The following is a 26918-nucleotide window of genomic DNA, read 5'->3' on the forward strand; positions in this document are numbered from 1 at the left end:
GCAGCTGCGACGGCAGCAGCACTAAGTGTGGACCAGTAGTCAGTTCAGCAAAAACTTTGTTAAAATAAAGATTGGGAAGCGAGGGGTGGCGAGGCGTCGTCTTGCAATCGTGTAAATACAGTATTGATCACAGTGCCAAGTTCGGGGTGCGCCTATTATGCGCGGAAATAAAAAAATCTGATTTTTCGCGCCCTAACTAGGGGTGCGCCTATTATGCGAGTGCGCCTATTACGCGAGTAAATACGGTATATGACGCCACACTGCACAGCAGTTGACTGGTAGCACACCCCTTGCTCATTGTCGTCACTATGCCTGAGCATGCTTCACATCAAAGGTGCAGTAGAACGCGATTTGAAACAGTCTTGCTGCCAGTTTACCATCCACACAATAGTCTCACATTAAAATGAAGGTGCAATTGATTCTCGAAATGCCTTCGGAAGTGAAGTGAGTGAGAAAGCATGTCACATGAGAACCACCTAGCAACAAAGACTGCGCATTTCATGCTAGAGTGCTGTTCTAAAACTGTCGACCAGAATGTTGCTGCAGCCAGTTCTGCACCATGATGCACGTACGTCTCCGGCTTAATTCCAATTTAGAATGACTAGGCATGATGTGAAGGCTGCCAATAAAGTGCTCTGACATCCTGCTTTACAATGGGTGGTCACCAGTGGCCATTGCGTGCAGGGCGACATGCGCAACCTAACGTCCTGTAATCCAGATGCTCACTGCATTATCTCTTTGAATAGTTCAATATGCCTGCACTAATCCATCACAAAGTACGGGCCGTCCCATTACGGGGAACACACGGTGATCTGTGTTCCCTAACAAATGAAAAGCGAGTTGAAAAGAAGTGAACACAGGATGCAGGATGGCGGTGCAAGCAATGCAATCCCAACAAGAACAACAAAAAGAGACTATGCTCACCACAGTGGCACATGACCACAGAATGTGCACCAACAGTAGTTCCCAAGGGCAGCCCACAGAGAACACAGTCAGAGAGAAGAGGAATGTTGCCGCCCCAATGGCTCTCGGGCTCCTCCACGTACGATCCTTGCAGCTGCAGTTTGAAGACAACGTCTCACTACAGCTGAACATTGCAAGGGCAAAAACTGTTTAGGAACATCACCAGCTGTGAAAAGGAGAGGCAACACATCTTATAATGTACAAATAAAAAAACCTAGCATAATAAAATGTCTGCAAATGCCTTCCTCAAGTAAGGATCCAGCTTGTAAGTGACGTTTCCTCTCAGCTGAAAGAAAGAAGGCAAACACCTGGTGCCAATGAATAAAAAAATACCACCGGTGCCAATGAATAAAAAATTCCAAGCATTTTTAAAGCTGATTACATTTTATTTTGATCATTTGGCAAGCCTGATTTTTGATTTTTAAAACACTGTGGCATGATTAGGAACAAAGTTTTACTCCACTTTCAGCATCTGCTGACTTAGCTATAAATTAGCTACACTGGGCGCCTCTCACCCCCACTGTTTCTGCCTCTCGTGCCTGTTGCTTCCAGTCCACAGCATATAATTCCATCATTCCATCAGGAAATGTTTCTCCACTTGTTGCAGTCAGAGATACAGCTTTGAACCACTGTACACAGGTAAACTGAGCCAGCCGGTGGCATGGAAGTATGCCCGTGTTCCAAGCATCATCCCTGGCTTCCGTTTGTTGTATAAGCCCAATGAAGCAGGCCTGATCGAGACAACGCACATAGGCGAGTGCATGGGATGCCACGCACAGCGAAGCTTTTGTAGCATCTGTGGAAGTCCTAAGCTTTGAAGAGGGGCAGTTCAAGGACTCCTCTTACCTTCAAGAAATTTGGAATGGTGGGGATGCATTAAAGGGACTATGAAATAAATTTATTGAGATTACGTAAAGATAGGCAATCCATCACTCGTCACCCCAGCGCAAGAATTTTTGAGCTAGCATCAATAACAACGAAGTTATAGACGATTAAAAATCACGCTCCTCCTCTCCCCCCTCAACTCGTACGCGCGGGGCACCATAAAAAAATAAAGAAAACAGCTCTGGGACTGGGCACCGCGCATGAATACGTCATTCGCTGACGTTCGGTTTACGACTTCCGGTTGTCCCACTCCCGAGGAGCAGCGTGCGTCGGCAGCGTCTCTCCGGTCTCTGCGCTTTCTTGGCTCCCGAACTCGCGACAGAAAGAGGCGGGAGAGGTAAATTGAAAACATATGCGCGAAGGCAATGCCCTGGATCGCGCTTGCCCGAGGGGGGCGCGCGGCGGCTCGAGCAGACGATTTTCACCGCTACCGGAAGTGTGCCCGTGACGTCGTAGCTGCCGCGGCTCGAGCGAATGACAGCGTGTGGTGGCCTGCCGACGTCATGGGACTAGTGACGTCTGTTTTCCCGATTTTGGTTCCAAAATGGCTCCCTACGAAGACACCAAACGGCCCGCGAATTTTAAAAAACGTGATTTTTAAAAATTCATAATAAATTGTCGGCTAAGTTCAGAAGACTCATACTTGGTGTCAATGCTTCTGAGCATCACTTCTAACATTTACAAGCGGCTTTTAATTCTTTGCATGGTCCCTTTAAACGAGCCACATGGCGTAGCACAGAAGCAAACTCCCCCGGGCTCTCATTTAACAAAGGCCCCACCAACACGTGAGCAGCCCCCACTAGATCTGACCAGAACATAAGTGTTTCAAATGCAGATCGAGGGTGTGTGCTCTCCACAATAACAGCAGGCAGGCTTCTCTCGGTGCACCAGTAAAATTCACCATTAGCCTTGAGACCACTGCTGGTGACACTGGTGACTGTGGAACAGAAGAGGAGCACCCTGATATAATGCAAGTGCCCATGTCAAATGTGGTCAATGTAGGAAACATGTAGCTTCGTGATACACCCTCTTTTGCTATCCGTGCCTCCAAGACTGTTGGATATGAGGTATTTTCTGTACAATGGCATGTGATCTAACGGATACAGGGGAATGAGGGATGACAGACCTGCTATATTATTGTGCACTAAAATTCCCGAGAAATATAGCAATATCCTTGGTTTAAAAAAAAATGGTGGCTTTTTAGATAAAGGTTCCACAGATTTTTGCTCTTCGTATTTTGAATGCTAGGCCCTTCAGAAACACAAGACACCAGCACAGTCTCAGAAACTTTTCTGCGGAGAGGGCAGAACATTAGGCTTTAAAGGGTCAGTCTACTCACCGAGATGAGTGTATAAATAATGGCATATTCTGGTAGTTGGCACCCTATAACATCAATAACGAGGGGTCTGCGCCCGGTTTAGGGAGGAATTTATATTTTATTTCGGCGTTAAAAGTCGCGTAAAAAAGCATGGTGGCGACCCCAAACGTTCATTTTGTTCAAGAAAGTGGTAGTCTTTTTTTGTAGAAGCATAAGTGAATATACTATGTACTATTTGTATGCCCCAATGTCAGAGAAACGCACGTTTTGTTCTAGTAAACTGTAGAAGGCGTACCGCTCGCTTTTTCTGTAAATCACATGAATATTTACAGTTACACGTACGCAAAACGCAGGCACATTCCCACTTTTAGTTCAGCGTATGCTAGCAGAGACCCAAAAATAAAATCAGCCTATAGTGGCGCCATCTGGTCGTCAGGATGGGAACCATTGCTGTAAACAAACCGACTCTCCACTTAAGCCTAGGAGCAGCAGAATCGTCACTCTAATTATTAAAATAAAGCACATTTATCTCTTATATGTTTTCTTATAGGCGGGATGAGACGAAGCGAAAGACAGGCGCCCCATTTATGGCCAGTAAGCGCACTGAAAAAGGCAGCAACAACGAGAATTCAGTCCGAAGCGAGAGGTCCGGCTTCGACGGGCGCCGCCATGTTTGTCGCCGCGCGGCGGAAATCCAGATGGTTGCCAGATGAGACTACCATCTCATACAGATGTGTTCCCACATTAATAAATTCTATTTTAAAATGTTCTACCGCACTCCTTGGCACCACAGCTGGCTAAACGGTAATTTGAGTAAAGAGCTATCGGTTGCCGCAAAGAAAATATGGTCGATAAAATTCAGTAGACTGACCCTTTAACGTTTGGGGGATACGAAAACACTTCATGTGCATGCAAACCATGGCCCAACAATGTACGCTCACCTGCACGTCGGTCAAGTCATCGTGGCCAGCCAGGCCCTGCTTCTCCCTGTCAAGGACGTCAGCCACCTGAGGCGGCAGTGTGACGGGCCTCCGAGACCAGACGTAGCTTTCCAGGCGAGACAACATGCGGTGGCTCAGGGCCCTGCACATAACGCACACGCGTGCTCTCCAAGCTACAGCCAGAAAAACAGTGGCCGGGGGCAAGCAAGGTGAACAGGTAGTAATCGAGTTGTTATCTTCCTTTCTTCAGAATTTTTTTTTGTTCAGCTCACAAAATATACACAGCAGTTACGAATGGGCATGGCAAACTACAGCTTAAATTGCACACCAAATAATTATTGCCATAAAGCAGCATGAGATTTCCTAACAGAACAAAGAGAAAAAAAAAAACCCTCTCGAACCAAGTTGGGACAGCAAAGACAACACCATTTGATTTTTATTCTCAGCAACATGCCAGTGTACGGCTCTTTCTAGCTACTTCGATCTTTGTTTGGTAGCAAAAGGTGTAATAATTATTACTGAGAATTATTACTGACGTGGGTTCGATCCCGGCCGCGGTGGTTGAATTTCTTTGGAGGAAAAATTCTAGAGGCCCGTGTACTGTGCGATGTCAGTGCACGTTAAAGAACCCCAGGTGGTCGAAATTTCCGGAGCCCTCCACTACGGCGTCTCTCATAGCCTTAGTCGCTTTGGGACGTTAAACCCCATAAACCAACCAACCTATTACTGAGCAAGTCAAGTTTAAATATAACAAATTTTTTTCCTTCCATCACACTCACAACATCAAGGCTAAAATGGACTCCATGATCACTATTTGATGTGCATAGTGGTGTAGCCCAGTTTCAGTGATCTGCACAAAAGAAATGTGACGGTGCCCCAGTTTGTTAGTGAAAATGGCTGGCGGGAGCAGTACTTTCATTTCATTGTTTTTTTTTTTTTTACCTTTTCTAGCCAGCCAAATTTTTCATATTCAGGGAAAGAAGCCACTTTCACATTAAAATGAGGTAATCTACTGATGTAGGCCAACTTCAATTCGCCCTCGATGTTCTTTCAGAGTATATTCGTGAGTAGTGACCATCAAGAACAGAAACACAGAAGTCAGCGTGGACCCAGCAACACTGAGCACAAAATTATTTTCACACCAGAATGATGTTCATGCATGGTAGTTGGCACACAGTTGAACGCTAAAACTAAAATGCTAATATTCAGGTCATCACATCTCCTAAGTGGCTCATTCCAGGGTTAATCTCCAACATATAGTATCTAATTATGGCACTGTTCGATGTTCAGTGTACTTTCCACACTTGTACAGAGAGAGAGAGAAAATAAACGCAATTCCTTTTTGTATTGAACACACTGAATTCATTTGACAAAAACTGGTGCATAGACCACAGCTTACACTGGCCCTCTTCGATTCTCCACGTTGGATGGTGCAGCGCACAGGAAGACAGAGGCGCTCATTTTTCTCGGATTGCTCCAACCTCCACCTGTGCACTTTCGCTAGCTGCCAAAACGGCTTGGTTTCGTTTTTCTTGGGTGGTTTAGGACTGCTCGAAGCAGGCTGCCAGACTCACCACGACAATTTTTGGCTTGAGCTCAGCCAGCCAATGACAGAGAGGTCGCATAAAAGTGGGGAGTGCGTGCAACCATTTTTAGGGAGACTTGGAGAACAGCACTATTTTCAGTCACCACACGACCAGTGTTGCATTTACCAATGATAGAAAGGCAAGACAATGAACCGGGAAAAAGAGTAATTACAAAATGTGGGCCGTGTGTTACAAATATCACAAAAAAAGAAAGTTAAACCGAGTAGATGTGCGAAAGCACGTGTTTAGCCTGGTTGGCTCATGGTTTTGCTTTGCTGGGCCGTCGGCACCTCTGACGATATTAGTTCGATAGTGGTATTAGCTGACAAAGACGACGATGTGCAATGCACAGGGTGAGAAAGTAATATTAGTTCGATACTGGTATTAGTTGAAGAAGCAGACGACAACGTGCAAAACAAGCGCGAGAGTGTGTTGCACTTTAACATGAGGCGTGATCGGCTGCAGCGATAACACAGTGCTCTCGTGCAGTAGCCAGTGAAGCTGATCTGTTCGTGCCACCGTGGATTCGAATCCATACTTTAAAAAGTTGAGCAGAAACACGAGGACTAAGCCGAGACAAACTAAGCGCTCATCCTTGTGTTTGTCTCGGCTTAATCCTTGTGTTTCTCCGCAATTTTTTTCAGTATGCATATCAACCAACTAGCCCAACTTTCTGCTCTCCTAAGTATCATTCGAATCCAAGTTATGGTAATATTTATTTATTCATGGCTTGGTCAAGGTCACCCTCAAGGTCAGGCTTCACAGAACCTCGTGAAGTAGTGCCTTCATACAAAAGAAAGAAAGAGCCAGCTCACGCCTGCTGCTGCTCAATGAGAGTGAGGAGAACGCTGGCGAGGTAGAAGCCCTGGCCCAGGGAGTTGCGGGGCAGGTTCAGCTCGTGCAGGATCGCGGCCGCCTGCTCGAAGCCCAGCGAGGCCAGCATGCGCTGTGCTATGCTCTGCACGGTCAGGGGCGTCTGGTTCTCCCTGCACTTGTGGGGCTTGCCACAGGAGAGGCACATGACCACGACAACCCGCTCAGGCCGGTGTCTCCCCACCAGCTCCATCGCCAGCTTCCACTCTTGCGGCGATTCCGGCACGAACCCTGAACGTCACCGCAGGGATTTCAGAAAAAGAGTGAGCTGGTGCTGAAAGATAGCAATAATCTCAAATACACCGCAGTTCTTATGGTAATATGACTAGCTTCAAAAGAAAAGATAACGATTCCTCGATGGCTGGAATGGAAAGGCTCGGAATACGGTCTTCAATTCTTGTGCAAGACAAAAAACAAGAAAACAGAACAAAGAAAAAATTCAGCATTCAAGTGGCAACACAATGCAGAAGGTCAGTTTCAGCCATGAAAAGCGGGCTTTCTGACCCCAAAATTTTCAGGCTGTAATAGTTATTATAAAACAATGGAAGCAGAGACAGTTAAAGTTTAATTTAAGACAGTTAAAGAGAGTTAAAGTACTAAACTGGGAAAGTTCGGAGTTCAACACATGGAACAATGCACCAGTCTAAAAAAAATGGCATACAGAAGAAAAGCAGACATTACAAATGCTAAACAAGTCTGGCAGCTGCTCTGTCGGTCCTTTTTCTGTGTCCTGTCTTCTGCATTGCTTCAATGCTTTATAAGGCAGAGAATGCTACTTCTATTGCCTTTGAATTCATCATGTCCACATGATGACCTTATGAACAGACAGGGTAATGAGAAGTTGCCATCTAAGTCCATACACATTTCATAAGCTTCAATATTTTCCATCCTACCTCAATTAAATTAAACAATAAAAAAAGACAGAGCTGCCCCTACCTTTCTCCCAGTATGCTCTAACTACAGACTGGTACTGCATCAACATGAACACTACAGAAAAGCCCGCACCACTCCGAGGTATGATGCCAAAAATAACTAATAAAGGGAGCAAAGGCAGTGCAGACACACCCAGAAAATTGTCAGGCATCAGCAGCTCAGCGTCTCCCAACTGTATCACGTTGACAAGGTGCTCCGTCCGGAAGCCCATGTGCTTTAGGGCACACAGGTAGCCAGGCCAAAACCTAGGCCAAAAAAAAACAAGAAGCCAGTCACATTTGTAGCAAGAGTTGAAGCTACAAGTAGGAGAAGAGCTGTCGACTGTGCACTTTGCTTACGCATATGTCTGACAAAGCTCCAAGCTTCGCTGCGAGATCCAGTCTTTGTTGCACAACACTGCCTTCAGGTGCTCATACATGGGCCAATTCATCTTGTGTGAGCCATATCTGAAAGAGAGAAAAAAAAAACATGGTATGAAGTGTCTTCAATGAGAGTAGCTGAAGCTACAAGCAATCTATGTTAAATAAGAAACTGCATAATGTCACATTCTTTGTGCTTTCTTTACCATGGGTACACCGCTGAAACCTCTACGTATGTTATTACACAACAAAATGCTTCAAAACACACACACAAAAGAAAATGGTGTAAGCTTGCTATCAGGCTTCCTTTAAATCCCATCCATCCAGCCTCAGATGGGTTCAAATTATCACCGGCTCAACACCCTTTTACGCTCAACCATGAAAACCACAAACCTGCAACGGAAGCAAAGAGCTACTTACTAACCGAAATCCATTGAACTAGGTTTAGGTTTATGGAGGCTTAACGTCCCGAAGCGACTCCGGCTGAGGGGCGTGCCGTAGTGAAGGGCTCTGGAAATTTCGACCACCTGGGATTCTTCAACGTGCACTGACATCGCACAGTACACAGGCCTCTGGAATTTCGCCTCCATCGAAATTCGACCGCCGCGGCCGGGATCGAACCCGCGTCTTTCGCGTCAGCAGCCGAGCGCCATAACCACTGAACCACCGTGGCGGGCAAAACCACTGAACTATCCAGAAGATTTGCAAACCAGTTCCAATTAGCAATATAACACATTAGCTACACCTTCCACCTGGTTAACAGCAGCAGGTAGATGTAAATGACAATAATTGTCAGTGCCTAACAGCCACAGGAAGCAGTCAGCAAGGCTGTCACGACTTTTGAATGTATTCCCATTTTAGCAAAAGACCAGAAGCAGTAGCTACAGATGATTATGCCATAACACTAGTATCTGTTTTGCCAAGCATCAAAATGTTGTGCACAAATTCAGATGCCGAAAGGAAAAGCACTTCATTCCTCAGTGACCTATCCTCAGTGAAGAGACCGACTGGCAATGACCTCTCACCTTGGAGCCCCGCAGGAACACTTGAGGCTGTCGCTATTTACAGACTGCAAGCACTGCGTCACCCACTCCCACCGAACTTCCTCATTCTCAAGGTACTTGCGAAATGACGACATCCTGAAAAGAAATTTCACTCTATTGCCAGAAACAAAAAACAAACAAAAAAAAAAACAATGACAAACATCAAGGAGCAATAGAAGATTTCTGAATCCATTATGATGAGGCCACAGGCCTGCATGGTGGTGAGCCATAAATAACCACAAATAATGGACGCCTTTTCTGTTTCATCTCTGATATTACACAGTTTCAAAACAGCTTTTTCCTCTTCCTGCATGAAATGCTTACAGACATTATTTAGTTCCTGAAAAGCGAATTCAGAAATATTAAAGCTAAATTCATGGGGAGACACAAACGTTAGTCCCCAAGGTAATCAAGGTCATAAAAAAAACCATCTACAGCAGCCTATTGCACTGGCTATTGAAGCTATTGCTAGGCATTTGCAGGGTACCTACAGCAACCATTTCATGCTAGTATCTACTTTTAATGAGCAAGGCCAGTGTTTGTGTTTTTTTTTTTTTTTTGTGTGTGTGTGGAAAGTTGAACAGAGAGTAGGAGCCTGCTCCAAAACATGGCTGACAGCCAGGTGCTCACATCTGAGGCAGAGCGAAGCAGTTGAGGGCGCCCTGCATGGCTCTGAGGAAAAGGGACGGGTCCACCTTGCACAGCTGGGTGAAGTAGAGGATGTCTCTCGCTGAAAGACAGCTGGCTTTCTTGGGAAAGATGTCCTCCCCTTTCTCCTGAGCTACTTCGTGCAGTCTGCAACAGAATGCCACGAAGCTCAGAGTACTTGCAGCACCACAGGGGTTGTGTCCGTGCTAAGTATACAGACGGGCTTAAAGGAGTGCGGCGGGACTTCTAAAGTCACTTATCGAAAAAATGAAGAGAATAATTTTAACAATGCTTGATGAAGCATTCTTCCAGATGGGTTATATGAGAAAACACTAGCAACTGTTTCCTCCTTTACCTCAAATGCCATTTCATGAAGACTAAAAGAAATGGAAACTAAGGAAATGATATCATTTAAAGGGAAACTGCATAGGTTTTAGAATTTAACGAGCTTAAGAGGGTTGAATGTGTGAAACTTGCAGGTAAAGCATGCGAAGTATTTTTGGGCTAGGACTTGAAATAGTGAAGTAATCGCCTATTAAAATCCGGACGGCCTTCAAGCTTCTCCGCAGTGCACAACACCAAGTGGGGGGCGCATGATGACGTCATCGAAGGTATCGGTACATTTCCAAAGCACAAACGCTTGCTTTGAAGGAGAAAAACCAACACTACCGAAGGCAAACCCTGCCGAGAGTTGTTTGGCAGCGTCTAACGAGTCAGGGCAGGGTGTGGCTGAAGACAGCGGTAATTTGAAATCATACCTTTCGTGATGTCACGCTGAGTTTCTCTGCACTCCTCTGGTGCATTGCGGAGAAGCGCAAAATTCATTCGTCGATTACGTCACTATTTTAAATGCTAGTGCAAAAACACTTGGCATGTTTTACCTAAAGCCTATATAGATTTGAATCCTTGAATATCGTGAAATTCTAAAAAAGTGCTGCAGTTGCCCTTTAAACACTGAATTGGTCCAATTATTCCCAGCGGAATCCCTCCAAGGTGGACTAGATTTGAAATAAAAAAAAGTAATTACTCATTACCATCTACCCAAGCACGGCCCTATGGCTACAAAGAAAAACGATACAACGTATTTACTCGCGTAATGTGCACATTTCTTTAAGTTAGAGCTCCAAAATGGGGTTGCACAAATTATGCGAAGATTTTGCAAAGACTTCCTAAAAAACTATGCAAAGGTCATCACGTGCAATGTATAGCGTATACTGCCGCCTACATGTTGACCTGCGAATTGATGCCCCTTGTTGGTCAAACAAAAAACCGACTCCAAGTCTCCACGTTATGTACACAGTTCTTCGTGTTATGCAAATGCATTCGCAGCTCAAAGCAATAAATGCGCAATGATACAGTTACAAAGCCAGCAGTCAGAGGCAAACGGAAAAAATGTGATAAAACGGCAACCTCGCGTGTTGCTCAGCTGACTAGCAGCAAACCGAACAGCAAACAGTTCGCTAGTTTCGGATTTTGGCCCGTGCCGGATGTTACTGGAAGTTAGCTCCCAACTGTTCGTCCTGAAAAGCGACTGCCAAAGCGAGCAGGCCAGGTAAATGGCGTGCAATTCATCCCCTTGCCGCTCACACCTTTTGCAGCCGCATGCAGGTGTGCGCAAGGCGGCCCCGCCAATCTTTCCAAACCTGCCTTGCGCATACCCGCATGCATGATGGTGGAGTGGCACACCAGGGAGCATAAAATATGCAAGGAAAAGTTTTTTGTTTTTTTATATAAAACCAGGTAATAAATTAGGAATGCGCAAATTACGTGAGGGTGCAAATTATGTTGAGTAAATGAGATAGATTTCACAGAAACTTTCGAGTTGAAGAACACTTTGTCCTGGCCCAATGATCAAACCTGGGACCACTGCCTATTCGAAACAGTCGCTCTACGAGCTAATCTAACCAGGACTGCTAGCAGATGGTAAATTAGCAAGTCTGAATTAACTGTATTTTGCACTTCAGTAGATGCTCTGATTTAAAACATTGAATCAACTAATATAAGAGTGGATAAAGTCAATGCTGCGAGAAAAGCTAAACGGAACAGTGAATGGTGAGAAATAAGAGCTCTCATAAAGCAACTGTGCTTGAAACATGGACCCTCCAAATTGTACAAGGTGCACAAGGCAATAAAAAAAAAAGAAAACATCAAATTTTTTATTTGAAAGCGGAAGTTTTACTCTGCCTCTAGGCTCTAACATTCAGGCAAAAAAATTGCAGGTAAGCTGAACAATGTCATTCACAGAAGTTGACTTTATAGCTACGCCTATAGTTACACTTATATGCAAAAAGTGTGATTCCGTTGCATACTTACAACAAGAGGTAGGCCAGAAGCAGCCATGGCTGGTTGGTCACTTTCTCAAGCTGCTGCATTATTGCAACCAAGCGCTCGGGTCCACTTTCATGCCGACTTGCAACCCTCAACCCTTGAAGCACACCCAACACTGCAGTGCTCCATGTCTCAAAACAAGGTCCTTCTGTAAGCTGCACAACATCCCACACGACTTCAATGTCAAGAAGGTGGAAGTAATACCGCACAAAAAGTGCAGTTTTGGCATCACTGGTGTGGCTTTTGAATGGCTCAGTCTTGTGTGTACTATGTGCAATCATTGGCATCCAGGACATTGATGTGGCTTCACTCTGGGAACCCTGACTAGGTGATATATCACTGTAAACTGACAAGTTTCTTTGGCCTGCAGAGCCTTCCTCTGCGACAACATTGTCTCTTTGGCATGCTTGAGTCGGCTCGTGTGGCGCAAAACCATTCACACTGATGGCGCCCCCATGTTCGTTGTTTCCAAAGCTGCCACCCTCTGTTGATCCCGCCATCTCTTCCAATGATTTGGCTACGCATTCATTTTCTTGGACAGGAGGCGAGTTGCCAGGTAAAGAAGCACTGACAGCACAGTTGGCAAGACCACCCACATCCTCTCTTCTGTGGTTTTCATCCTCGGCACACTCGCCAATTGGCTCTTCCTTGCACTGACTGAAAGAGGTCTTTCTAACAAAGGAAGCATCGGGCTGATGTGCAGACTCCTCAGGTCGGAAGTCCAGGTTGATGGAGAGACCGCCACACGAGGACATGCTCTGGAACATCACCGATTCGCTGCAGGAGTCGACGGTTGGCATCTCTGAAAGGTGAAACCCGTACTTCTCGGATGCCGACGACCGCATCGAAAGGCTGAGGTCGCAGTGCGTCGAGGTGTCCTCACTTCCTAGAGAGTTTGTACTGCTGTGCTTGGAGAGCTTCACGTCAGTAGCAGCCGAGCTGCCATTATGAACGGACGACGTGAGCTTCTCGCGACCTTCGACTTCGGACACCTTTGCAGCGATTCTTTCCACACTGCCCAGCGTACTTGTCTGAAAGCACAGCATGGCCAACTCCCGAGCTTTCTCCTCCACTTCTGGGGGCAGATGAAAAGGATCACAGGTGAAGATAGATTTTACTAGGCTGAGCTGCGCGCTTATTCCAGCATCCTCTTGGGAGCTGGGAGAAGAAAAAGTCTCCTCGGGAGACTTCTGTACACTATCACAGTAGCTCATAGCAGACGGGAGCTTCCCAGTCTCCGTGGTTGCTATTCGGTTGATGACGCTGATCTGAGTGGAATGTAGTGCATCGAGCCATTCTTCAAGGACCATAACAAGGCTGGGAACGTGGTAGAAGATGCCCGGGTCATTGGCATTTGAGCTGGAAGAAAAAGAAAAATAAGTCTGCTGAGGTTTATTATCGTATTGCAAATGCTAACTGCCAGCAAAATACACTGATCTTATTCAATACAAATCCAGGAGACAACTTACACATAGCTGCGGCCTCCTTGTGACCAGCGAACAAAAACTGAAGGAGACGCTTAAAGGGACACTGAGGGGAGCACTATTAATATTTTTTTTATAGCAAAATCCGATAGTTCGGCACGTCATGGCTTTGTTGCCACTTGGGCGGCAGCGAAAGATCCATTTATTTCTAAGAAATTTGGATTCGAAGTTGAAAAAGTTTTTTCCGCCGCTCTGATTCAAACTTGGAATTCTCCTATGACGACACAGGACTAAGTGACGTGAAACATGACGTGAACATGACGTAACGCAGACTCCGTGATTTCTGGCGGCCAGCAGTGCGGCCTAGTAGCAGCCGAAAAGAAAGCTACTGCCGGCCGCGCGTTGAAGGCATCTATCGGCTATTGCGGCCGTCGCTACAGTCGCTTCGCTTACGTTTGCACTGGCGTTTTGCCAGCGTTACGATGGATCTCGTTCTCGAAGTCGTCAATGAAGTTCTCGCAAATAGACACCTTTAGCATACCGTGTACCTTGTTACCGCTAGCGGAATACCGGGAGCCCCCCTAACGCCGGTGAGCAGGTGCTGATTGGTCCCGATGCTTCAGTCGCGCGCGTAGCTGCCGGGCACGCAGCGCCATCTGGCGACGTCAAGGAGATTTGCACATGCATTGGCTGCGCCTCAGTGATTTGTGGCTTCTCGGATCCTAGAGTTGCTAGAACCATTGGTTCTAGCAACACTGCTTTGTCCTATGAAGTCACCACGCTTGTACTTGCGAGTTTGGCCTGTGGCGGTGATACCTGTATTTTGGTTCTTGCTCTTTTCTACGTTACAAGAGCTTTGTTGTCAGTATGAGTGGCGTTTCTGTAATCAGGAGCTGGTATTCTGCCCATACAAGCCAACTTCAATTTCTCCTCAGTGTCCCTTTAAGCTCCTCCGTAAGGGTATGACGCAATAGCGTAATGGGTTAATTCTCATATATGCAGAACGTCATCCTATACTTTACATTCACAGATCCCTCGGAATCCTCATACCTCTCCTGGCGCAGTGGTGCAGCATTTAAGCGATGTGCCGCTGACCTGCGATGGCAGGTGCTCCCAGCGGGCCTTGCGCGGCCCAGGTCGCTCTTCCTAAGTGACCAATCATTAATTTAAATGGCACCTTCCACGGTGGTGTGCAGTTTGCTCACTATCCGGTGGGCAGGTTTTGACGACTCCGCAAGGTCACGTGACCTAGCTGGCCCACCTGCCTCCTAGGTTGCTCTCTGAGGACTACTTGAAAGAGCCATGTCCATGATTTTTCGCTCACAACACCAACGCCGGATTTTCTGCGTAACTGTACCTTTAACACTATCACATTAATATGGCCACCTAACCAACGTGCCCATACAAACTTGCTGAATGGTTTTTGCAACAGCTGATAAACTTTCGCAAACACACTAAAAAAACTGGGTGCTGATGCTAGGGATAAAGTGAAAAAGCAAAAAACAAAAGGAAACACAGCACAAAATATCCAGCTGGGTTTTACCTTGCCCGCAGTGTTGCTTCAACGAAGGTGTTACTCGCAGCAGGAAGGAAAGACCAGAAGTCATCTTTGGGTGCCAATGGCTTGCTCCTGGCTTCTTCGGGCTTCGAAACAGGCTCGGCTGCATTCGTGAAAGAATGTTTAGCACGATGTTCTACAAACTGAACACAAAAAAATCAGCCTCGGCAGTTGGCACGTACCTGCAGTGTTCTCTGGCACAACAGACAAAGGAGATGTGAGGCCCACGTCTGCACCTTGGTCCACTGAGAAGTACTTCAGTTTCCCCTCCAAGCCCCGAAGGTTTTTCAGTATTGTGTCCTTGCCATTAGACAACTTCGATGAAAGCCTGCAAAGAAAGCATAACAAAACATGCACACCACATGGGTAAATGCAATTACACAAATTTGTGTGGTCACTTTATGACCATACAGGTATGATAGTTAAAAACATTACACATTACCAATCATCAATAACATTACAAAAAGTTTTTCTCATAATACGGGTTCCAAGCCAAAATGAGGCCCACAGATTGAGTGACATTTAAGGTAGCACCTATTTGTGCAGGTCTAGATTTTTCCAAGTTTCAGATGAAAAAAAAAAGGTTACATGGGTCTGTACAAGGACAGTAAACTGAATGAGCGGTCAACTCAATGTCCACCTGTTCGGTCGCTGCAACTGCTCACAACTGCACAAAAGTCTTTCTTTTTTCTACTCAGCTTCTATAATAGCTTTGCTAAATGAATGCTAGGTGGGCAGCGCATTTTGCCTTTCACCACAGCCACACGCACATTTCAGTTCATAACCCCTCACACAAGGCACTCCACCCAAGAATGGACCTTCCACAAAGTGGGTTACAACAGTGTATAAATAGCAAAGGGTAGCCTAACAAGGAGCAAAGAGGAGAGCACTCACGTTTCTCGAAGCTTTGCAAGGTCGGCAACATTAGCCAGCTGTGCCAGGTCAGTGCCTCGCATGGTGAAGGCAGCGGGCACCAAGCTCGAGCCATACACTCCCAGGCTGAGGTACTGGTAAACACTTTCGTAGCCCACGTCCTGCTCAGCATACATGCTCGCCAACACCTCCGGGTCCACCCGGTCTAATGGGCTCATGGGGGAATCCAAAGGCGACGCCGGAATGGCTGGCAGTATCCGCAGAGCACTCCCATAAGCCTTCTTGTTGTTTCCCCCTCGATCCGTCACAGAGCACCCGGGGGTTGGTGACATATCAGGCTCATCGGGAGTTTCCCTGTCCGAACTTTCGCTGGAGCTTCCACCTTTAACTGCTCCTTTCGTCTGATCCCTGCTCCCAACACTGAGGCCCATGAATCCCGAGCTCTTGGCGGCAGTCTGCAGTTGACGTGGCCTCTCGGATAGTGTCCTCGCCGGCTGAGATTCTTGCAATCCTTGTCGAGGGGCTTCTAGGCTCAAGCTCCTCTCTCTCTGAGCGCTTGAAGAGCCCACTGCAGCCCTCCGCGATGGTGTTGGACTGCAAGCCTTGGTTGGCTTTGGCTTCAAAGGGCACTCTGCCGATGGTGCTTTGCCGAACGTGCCTGGCGGTGGAGGATCGCTTCCACGCCGCACCGTTTTCCGCACAGGTCTTGGGCTGGGCGTGTTTGGTTTGACTGGATCAGACGAATGGCATCGGACGTGACGAGGTGACGCTACGCCACACTCGTCCCTGGACCCCTGGATGTCTCTGGAGCGCCGCCTTGCAGACACACGCTCAACGGTGACCTGCGCAAGACTTGACGATGCAGGGCCTGGGCATTCTTCTGTGCTGGGGTCAACCTTTGGCTTGGACGGCCTCTTGGTGATGTCAACATCGTAGCTGTCAAACAACAGCTTTGCAACAGACTCGGCTAAAGAGATCTCGCCAGACTCCTTGAGTTTGTCATGGAGTTCGAAACTAAGCTCGCTGGGTAATGTCTTTTCAAAGGCGGCCTTTGGGATGCGGAGCCGGTTTTGACAGAGGAACTGACCACACAGTGTCGCATGATTGTGTTGCAGGAGGCACAAGACGGCTTGCACTGGTGTCAGCAGGGAACAGGCCCAAAATTCACCACTGTGCAGCTGGATGTAAATGTTGTTGCGAACACATTTCAAGTCTTTTATATCTGCAATGGGGAAGAAAAAAAATTGGGGGGAATAATTCTTTTACAGCGCTGGCCGTTAAAGCAAAGGTTCACAGCCTAAATGTTGTAGTTGACATGACTATTCGAGTGTGACCAAGGGCACAGAGGGATGCCACCCCGTGGGGATCATGCGACTACCCTAAGCACATAGCCTGTGCCTTGCACTAACCCTCCCAAAACAGAAATGAAATCGTCAGAGTCATGTGAAGCAAATGCAATAACTGCAAAAGCCCAAGAAGGAACAGTAAGCACTGATCATGGGTACTGACACGGGTACAGTCACCATTAAAGTTTTATGCGCCAAAAAAGCTACAGGATTACACACAGCAAATTTGCAACTATACTCCCAGTGCAACAACTTCAGTGCCACTACAGTGAAGAAAAGGCAGTATGCAAAAAAAAAAAATGAACAAATGCCTGGAATTTTAACACCTTTGCAAAATAGGAAGTCAGGAATGAAGCACCAACATGCAAGTCATGACAGACTTCAGATAGGCCTAATCGTAAGGTAGGAGAGAGGCCTAATTATCCTCATAAGCAGAAGCAACAGCTGCACACACAGAGCTCATACAATTGTCAGTAATCACAGATGGCCACTGTCAATAACAGCAGCTAACAGAGAGGCCTACAACTGCAGCCACATTTCCTCACCTTTCAGCTCGTCATTCCAGAGTACAATCTCTCCTGCTTGAGGATTAATAATATAAAGGCCATTGGAACTCCACGAAATCAAAAATGGCATGGTTTGATTGCTGCAAAAGAAAAAAAGAAAAAGCTTGCTTAAAGATTCTGTATAGTGTTATCAAAGGAGCAGGCACCACATCTACCATAGCTGATAAATCTTTCACACAAGTTTAATGCGTGTCCTCTGACAGGGACATGTGGATAGAGAACAGCGCGATAGCGGTCCTTTCACTATGCTATATTTGGGCACTATCAGAAATAGGAGTCAGAAAATGGGCATCGAAAGCCAAGTTACACTGCAGGAACAATTGCTAGCACTGCAATGGCGACAAGTTTATCTGGCAAACCAGGGACCACATTTTTGGCTGAGCATTTGCAGGAATGTCACTTCAAATTTACGGTGGTTAATTACATAGAGGAGTGGGCCTACCACAAAGAACTGAGCACAGTAATGTTTTTCTCACTACTGTAAGCATTGCAATGAGTAAAAAAAAACATTTTGACCCAACTTTTGAGCTTACGCCAGAACTTGCTGCAGTACAGTGCTGAGTTATTCCTATTGACTCGGGTGGAAATGTTTCACCAGCAAATCCCGCCTACCACAGGAAGTATGCATCACACTGGTAAATGCGCCATGGATGACACGCGCTTCAGGACACTGGTGTTAGATGAAACATTGCTTATGATTTACATGCATACTGTAACTAAAGTACAAGACTTTAATAATCTGACTGTACACTTCACGTGAACAAATAAAAAAGTGAAACAAAGTTATGCTTCCTCTGTCATACCTCGCCCACACCGTCAGTAGTTTACTAAATGCTGCCGTAGATGCCGAAGCTGAAGTACTTCCTGATGAGCTGGCGTTGGACCTGACAGTACAAAGAACACAGAAATTTAGTCAGTGAGCTAACATCAAGACATGACGCTGCTGTCTGGAGTAATGAAACAAGAGCCTACAATAAAACTCCCAATCAAGATTTTCAAAAAAGCAAGCAAAACAGCCCATTCTTTGTGTGTCTAAGAAATAAAAAAATTGAGAGCTGAGGCTGTGAAACACAGCCACGTCCACTCCACCATCATGAACAATAATGGTGGCTAGAAACTGCGGCCACTTGCAGCGCACTGTCTGTTGTGGTGATCCAAAATGATATGCCATATTTACTCAGGCAATTTGCACACTTCCTTTCTAATCCCTTATTTTTAGAAAAAAAATGCGTAAAGTGCACGAGTTAATACGGTATGACCTTAACAGGAGCACCACAAAATGCCCTACCACCTGTTCACTTTCCTTGCCACCGTGTATGCACCCTGTCACAGACTGCAGCAACACTAAATTAAATGATGTGCCAGGTGGTGACACACTTCTGTTTCCAATCTGCCAGCACAGTGCAACCAAAGACAAATCAGCAGCAGCTCGTGATGGCACCTGATTAGTCTGTTTGAAGGGTCAGATCAAGCATACAGTGGCATGCAGATGAATGGCTTAACAGTACTGAACAACCTGGCAACAGCTTCAGGATAACATGAAAATTCACAGTTTTTCAGTGTTCAGAAGATAGAAAGACTTTGAAGAGCAAACGAGCCGAGCAATTCAAACTGAACAACAAATATTACCTGCAAGCTATTTGAAACATTGAATATCAACACACACCCACACAACGACCAGGTCTGCAATGTACCTTGAATGTAAAGATATCAAGACAACTGAAAGATTTAAAAAAAAATTTAGGGTATTTACTCCAGGTTAAAGGTATAACATAAGGGGAAAACATCATGCAAGCAAATAATAAAGGCAATTTAACAATACCTGCATGACAGTATTGAAAAAAATATGCAGAGAATATACCACAATCAAACTGACCCAATATGAAGCAAAGAAAATTTTTAATTCCGGGGTTTAAATCTCGAAGCGACCCATGGACCATGAGGAAGGACACAGGGGAGGACTCTGAATTAATCTAGACCTGCGATGACTTTGCACAGCCCCCAGTCGTTTTTGTATTTCGTCTTCATCGAAATGCGGCAGCCGCGACTGGGATGGAACTCACGACTTTGGAATCAGGTGCCGAATACCAAAGCCACTGACCCACCACGGTGGGTTACGAAGCAAGGATAGGCAATCATTGAATTACATCTACTCTCTTATGAACATGGCAATTACCTGTATGTGACTAACTTGACAGGCGTAACAGCAAGAGCTTCCTTGAACTGGTGAGTCTTCAACACACTGCCCTTGAGATCAGCCTGCATAAGAAAAAATCAGTGCTGATGGTTTAGACAATCCACATCTTAAACTCGTATATTCTAGCTAGCATTAATTAGCAAGAGTATATTAAAGCTAAACACTGATAAGCAAACATACTATGGCAGATACATAAAAATTCAAAGGTTTTATAATCCAACAGCACTGCTGAAGAGTCCCAGCCAAATATTACAAAAATTACGATAAGAATTCATCATGTGAGGGTGCACTGATGATTCACCTGCAACAAATGCGCTGATGCCCTGCGCTGCAGATCACCAGCATCTGTTGCCAGAATCAGATGTTAAGGATTGTGGTGCCAGCCAACTTTTAAAAGCAATGCTTCAATGTGGCAACACACAGAAGCTTGCAAGCCAAAGTGATTTTGTGCAAGTTTATGTGACACACATTAAAAAGTCCCACCATTTCACACTGGTTGCCCAGTACACTGCTATAGTGGGTGCAGTGCCTAGGCAGCAATGAGAAAAATCACATGATCGCCTGCGCATGTTCGAGCGCTCACATGACACTGCTACTGTGACACTGTTACATTTTACACGGGACCACGAAAAATAAAACAAAGCACCATTAGGGAATGTAGCACCTGGGAAGTGGGAAAAAAATGAAATCGTTGTCAACGTTTTTTTTTTTTACTTCCAGAAAGGGGCAACATGCTTCTCTGAAATTTGAATAGTTTTGCAGTTCTCACTATTGCTCCCATCCACAGAATGTCCTGAATGCCTTGCAATGGCTCTCCATCTACCTGAAGAGCTGTCTGTGGAAGACAGGCAACAGGGAAGAGAGCGGGCGCATGGAATGGTCGAAGTTTGGGCATGCGTGCACGGTTCGGCGCTGTATTTGCGGTAGCCGCATTAACCCTACACAATCCATTTCTATTCCAATCAAGAATTTGTGTTAAGCTGCAGGTAATAATAAGAATGCAGATAGTAGAAACATGTTTCAGAGCCAACTTTTTGCAAGTGCGCCCTGTACAGCGTTGCCCGCACGGCGTTTGTTGCTGCACAGTTTCGGTTTACGCGGAAGCTGCCGAACATGGTGGTGGCCAAGTGCCATGGGGGCTAGAGTTCTGCTTTGGTTGGTAAGTCGTCACCGTTCCGCGACCGATAAATGCAGGCTGTCAAAATGCTGGCACGGGATAAACCACTATCGAGAAGCGACATTCGTGACGTAGCACGTGGGAAAGCCACCACAGCTGCGACGTAACAGGCGAGTTTGTATTGCATGGGTTTCGATAGGAGCTTGGGAAGGAATGAATCATGAGAACGTAGCAGCCTGGAAAATGCAGCAGCCCGGAAAATCCAGCACCCGGGAAAGTAACAGTGGGGTTCAAATGTATACACTGACCCTTCCTTCTCCTATCAACATATATAAGTTGAAAACAACTGACAAAGTTAACTGCTAGGTCAGTAACTTGGGATGCTTTCATGCTGCCTGCATTGAATGTCGTGACTAATAGTTCTATGGGAACCCGTTAAGGCAGAGCGGAAAAAATATAAGCAGCCAAGAGAGATACAAGCTAGGGCATCTTTGCTGAAATATATGCAACAGGGTGGCAATGCCAATCACACAAAATGGCAGTATTTAAAATAATACTCGCACAGTCAATGCCATTTGCAGTGCCGAACTACCATTAACCAAAGATTAAGTAAAGAAGTTCAAGAAATAAATACTGTCCTTTCAGAAGAAATCTTTTAGCCTCAAAAAAAAGTTTTCAGCCCTTTACCTGCCACAACCTGGATCCTGGACGGGCTGCGTAAATGCACATGGAGTCCTGAGGCTTGCTTCCCGGGTAGAAACAGCCACCAAATTCACCATCCCTGAGCTTCTTGCCAACTTGCGTGAACTTTTCCCTGTGACCAAAACCGCAAAAGACACACAGTGCAATATCTGCCTCTAGTACCTGTCTAACAGTTTCTGGATTGTCCAATACCCATCTGAGCAGCACAGCAGGCACAACAGTTCCAGTCAAGCCACATTCTTTAACACAAAGCTAACTTCAAAGATAATGAACTACTAATCCTGCATTTCTAACCAGACAGCATTAGGCACCTAGTTTTACTGGTTAATTGTACTGTCTGCAACAATATTTGGCTAGCCTTGGTGGCCAGCCACAAAAACTAAAAGTAGCCAAACATTACTGCAGACAGTGCAATTAACCATGCCATAGACATGACTATGTGCAAGCCTATGAGCCCTATAGTCATTTTTTTTTTCTGTTAATCTTCAAGAATGAACATATACACACACACAGAACGAAACAGTGCTCAATAGTTTGCAATGCGATGTAAGTAACGATGGGCCCACAATACAAAGTGCTTTCAAGGCCCAAAACTGAAAGATAAGAGCCCCTAAATTCATAACAATCTTGACGTTTGCACAGTGCAGCGACAATGGGGCCTGCTTATGATTACAAAACAGGCGCCACAGCTAGTGAATGTTATCTGATAAATGAGCTAGCAGACACCTTCCATGCGACTGTCCTTGCTAGTTACCTCACAGGGAAAGGGTCAAAGCCCATGCAAATTCTGCAATGTCTCACATTAACACATGGGAAAACAGGCTACAAGATGTACAAATATGCAGGGACTCAAGTGCAGTCCTGTGCCACATTTAATGCCAGTGCATCGTCATCATCACCATAATCATCACCATAATTAGACCTACTTTTATCCCTTTCAGGCGCCATTTTTTGTTTTCACTGAAATCGATTTTTTTTTTTTCACCTAAGTAGTCTATTGAGGCCTCAAGAAAGGGAATTTGTATGTTTTCGAACATGAAAGACCAGCCAGTCAGTTCTTACAACGATGTAGAGAATTCCGTATAAAGTGTCAGATTTGTTACAAATAATAACATCGAAATGTTCTCGTGTGTCAGGTAAACACCTTAGGGATCGTGGAATCGCTTTGTGTTTCGAAGATGCACATTACGCTCGAAATTTTGCAAAAACAATCAATGTTTTCATTCGCGGCAAAATCTGTCTGAACAAAAACGGCGGACAAAGTGCTACCTAGCTCACTCTTATGTGAAATATTATTTGCTGCATTCGCTATATGGTACAAAAACGCAACTTATTTGCAACAAGAAGGGTGCTCCGTTTGACTGAAATAATGAAATCACTGTTAAGTGCTCCAGTTTCTCAGAAAAAGCTGTAAGTTTGTCGCTTACACAATTGTGTACAAAGCGCCTGAAAGGGTTATGCACTGCAAGACAAAGAACCCTCCCAGCGATCTCCAATTATCTCAGTCGCCGTGCCACCCGCAACCACCCGACCACCCAAAAATTTTCCTACCTCATCTGACCCCGTGGCTCTCTGGCGCTCACTCCTCTACTGCATTCTCCCTCCTCTGGCACCAACTTGGTTAAGGCCACTGGTTATCTGCTCTCGCCACTGCATTCCCCGCTAATCAATTTCCTCCTTAGGACTCCCATTATTTTTCATCAAAAAAAAAGCAGTAAAAAAACAGCCTGTGCACAAGTTCAATCTAAACAATGAACCATGGCAATACTGTCTGCTGTAACTGGAGTGAGCATCCATGAGTGTTTCAGTGCTTCCAAAAAGTTAGACGGTGTACAACGTGCCACTAGGCCCACGAGGAAAGCATTATATCCCCATTTACGCATTTGTTTTCTTTCACAGTGCAAAAGTATGCCGCTCATGCATGCCGAAGTATACAGGAGTCTCAGCAGCCCACCTGATTGTGTCACCTAGGTAACACCTTGTAAGCGTTGATGCCAGCAGCCTATCCTGTGCAAAGCTTAGCTGCACAACTCTAGAGTCTAGGCGCATCAGCGTGCTTGGTGGTGACTGGAACAGACTTCTTGCCTGCAACACAGGAAGAATGAACGGCGTGTTTTTTCAAGGCAAAGCTGCTGTGAAAAGGCATGCAAAGATGTTGCGCATCCTCGACTGCCTCTGACACCAATGCCAGTAGTGCCAGAAAACTGAAATCAGCATTAAAGTGCAGCGCCAAGTTAGTTGGCGACACATCGAAAGTGTGGACAGCACTAGACAGGGGACAGCAGACAAGGCAGACAGGACACAGCACCGTCTACCTAGTGCAGTGAAATTAGGACCCAGTAATCAACACGGAACTAAATTAGTTTCTAATGGTAGCAAGGTCAAATGCTGAATTGAGCCATGTTGGCCAGAAGTTTCCCTTAAATTTCTCACGATGCTTTCCCCACTCACAGCCTTCACAATGTGGCCCTTTGTGGAGAGCGTAAGCAAAGTACACTGCTGTTCCTACAAACCAGGAAGTACTACTTGAAAGCAACAGTTGCTTTCCCAACACGCAGTGAGCCTCTTTGTTCTCTCCATTGTTTTAATGCAGTGCTTCAAAATAGCTGTCCAAGGGCCTTTTGAAGTCAATGAAGGTGTGCTGTTCACAATGCTCCAGCTCTTTAATAAAGCTCCCAATATACTCTGGCAAGGTGACAAGTGAAAACTGAGCTCAATGTATCTTGAAGTCCAATGTCACATTATAGGTATTCATATCACTCAAAATTTAACATGGTCTATTCATATTGACTACGTTATTAATAACGCTAACCGCATGTTAGGGTACTTACGTCGCAATTTCTCAGCCGCTCCCTCATCTCTTAAGCTTATACTCTATAAAACACTTATACGTCCTAAACTAGAATACGCAGCATCAATATGGGACCCTACACACATGATAACCTTGTATATTCCTTGGAACTAGTCCAAAATAATTCCGTTCGCTTCATTCTTTCAAATTACAACCGTACGGCAAGCATCACAGTCATGAAATCTAACGTGTCACTCCCACCGTTACAATCTTGCCGTAAAGTTGGTCGCCTAACACTATTTCACAAGCTATATCATCACGTTACGCTTCACGACTATTTCATATCACCCCCAAAATACATTTCACATCGCATCGATCACCGCCACAAGGTTGGCATCCCAACATGCCACACCAAATCTTCTTTTCAGTCATATCTTCCTCGCACATCTGTGGAATGGAACCGCCTTCACCTCGATATTGCAGACATAGCAGATAACAAAACCTTTCACGACGCAATAGCTAACATTGTTTATTTTGAAAGAAGGTGATCATGTGTTATATCTGTTTCCACTGCGTTATGTACATTGATTTTATGTTATTTACACTTTGTGAATGTTGTTTGTTTTAATCTGGAGAAAATTTATTTTCTACTACCTGTTTTCACTGTATTATATTCATTGTTCTTTATCCTAATTAACCCACTCCCCTCTGTAAATAAATAAATAAATAGTGGCACAATCCACAAATGAACTAAAAAAGTATGAAGTAGTACAATATTTCTCCAATTTTTGTTTGTTTTTTTGCAAACCTAATTCATGACCATGGTTCAAACGGTTGGCGATGTGTGGCCAACAGCTGCCACCGCCACCGTGAGCAGGCGGCAAAGCTCAGAAACCAAAACTATGTAGCCATGCTATTTTTTCGCCATGTGACATGGGCCCTCCTACTGTCGTCACACCTTCTGTTCAGCGCATGTAAGCTGTGGACAAACTACAATGTGCCACACAACAGGTACGATGTTTACATGATCGCTTACCCTGCAAGTGACATCTAGACTCTGCCCCCCTTCGAGACCCCTAAGCAAAATTCCACAAGTGGTCCTTGTCGCATATTATAGTTGACCAAAACGAGATGGCAGAGCTCACGGTAAAAGAGTTGTGAAAGTTGTGAATGCAAAAGAACAAGCACCATTAGGTGTGGGCATTAAGTATGTAATGCGTAATGGAAGGATAAAACAAAAAAAAAAAACCGCGAGCCTTCACATCGAGGCTGTTCTAAGCGCATGATTGGACATCTTATTCTCATCAAGCGTGGTAGCCACTTGTGGAAGTGCGAGACTGGCAGCGTCTGAAGGTAACCGGTCCACTTGAGAAACAACAAATAATAAAGCGATGAGGATGCCTTCGTACTGTTTTCCTTGACACTTTAAACTTGATCTTTGGATAATTTGCCCAGATACTGTGGTTTTGCCATGGTCAAATTTGTGAAAGTCAGCGGTCTACAGTCATTGTCGAATGCTCAGAAATTTTCTAATATCCATTTTTCAAATCGAACACACTGCAAATAAAAAACATATTCACTTCATATTTGAAATTTTGAATAGTATTTGCACACCCTTAATATTTTTACTAAATGAGCTCCTTGCCACTCAGATATAAATAAGACAGAGAATACAGAAATACTACAAGAATAACACAAATAAAAGAAACAGTTCTGCAGGCCTACTTTACCACAATGTAAACTATACTAATTATGAAATACCGCAGCAAAGTTGCTTTAGAAGCCAGTACATTTAATTTGTTACTATCAGAAAAAAGCTTCACATTCCTTAGGAAGCACAGAACAGTGACCGAAGGGGCCATACACAGTGCCCTGCTTTTGTTTTTGTCTTGGGCAAATACACCAGTCTGCTTTCAATCTATTTCAGCTACCGACATCAATGCTTTGTGTCCCACCAGTAATCACATTCAATGTGTGTCCAGAAGGCAGCCTCAAGTTACAACCAATGAAACTAGACAAATGCCTGTAAGTTTGATAACCCCTAGTGAGCTGCTTCGATGCTTTGTAGACACAAGCACGTTCAACAAACAGCCTGTTCTGACCAAGCCCCTCGAGTTTCCCCTACCTGTAGACTATCGCAACAGTGAAAAAAAGACTTTCCAAGCTTAGCGTTCCACCTCGTTTCGACATGGACTGACCTTAGACGTGGACACGTTGAGGACGGAGACCTTCCCGGCATTGTCGGCCGCAAAGAGCCGGGTGCCGACACCGTTCCACTCCAGGCAGGTGACCACGCTGCCCTTGTGCTCGAAGGACAACTGGAGCCGCTGCGCCTGCAGGGCAGGTCTCCTGGCATTGTGCTCCACCACGATGACGTGCCCGCGACTGGAACAGGGACCGCATTTGTAAGCCCTTAACAATGCGGTCCACACAAATGAGGCCAAAGCTAGGACCCAGTGATTTGAAA

At 45.3% G+C, this 26918-nt stretch overlaps 1 protein-coding gene across 3 annotated transcripts in view; it reads right to left on the bottom strand.

The window, feature by feature from the left end:
- The window catches only part of p (WD40 repeat domain-containing protein pink), a 37227-nt gene that overhangs the window by 5988 nt on the left and 4321 nt on the right, over window positions 1-26918 (bottom strand). For 2 of the 3 annotated variants that reach the window (XM_089565892.1, XM_089565891.1), the window contains 17 exons: window positions 26650-26836; window positions 23615-23745; window positions 21646-21772; window positions 19821-19903; window positions 18448-18528; window positions 17624-17724; window positions 15754-16954; window positions 15042-15187; window positions 14845-14962; window positions 11863-13236; window positions 9532-9696; window positions 8884-8997; window positions 7838-7945; window positions 7632-7744; window positions 6509-6797; window positions 4108-4249; window positions 925-1057 (listed from right to left, as the gene is read on the bottom strand). In XM_089565892.1, the coding sequence (XP_089422018.1) occupies window positions 925-1057; window positions 4108-4249; window positions 6509-6797; window positions 7632-7744; window positions 7838-7945; window positions 8884-8997; window positions 9532-9696; window positions 11863-13236; window positions 14845-14962; window positions 15042-15187; window positions 15754-16954; window positions 17624-17724; window positions 18448-18528; window positions 19821-19903; window positions 21646-21772; window positions 23615-23745; window positions 26650-26836 (4613 nt within the window). Of the gene's footprint in view, window positions 1-924; window positions 1058-1263; window positions 2809-4107; window positions 4250-6508; window positions 6798-7631; window positions 7745-7837; window positions 7946-8883; window positions 8998-9531; window positions 9697-11862; window positions 13237-14844; window positions 14963-15041; window positions 15188-15753; window positions 16955-17623; window positions 17725-18447; window positions 18529-19820; window positions 19904-21645; window positions 21773-23614; window positions 23746-26649; window positions 26837-26918 lie in introns of those variants that run through there. The other variant, XM_089565893.1, reaches the window with a different exon arrangement.

This window comes from Amblyomma mixtum, chromosome 1, assembly GCF_055824585.1.
Source record: "Amblyomma mixtum isolate Tamu chromosome 1, ASM5582458v1, whole genome shotgun sequence".
In the NCBI taxonomy this organism is placed as follows: domain Eukaryota; kingdom Metazoa; phylum Arthropoda; class Arachnida; order Ixodida; family Ixodidae; genus Amblyomma; species Amblyomma mixtum.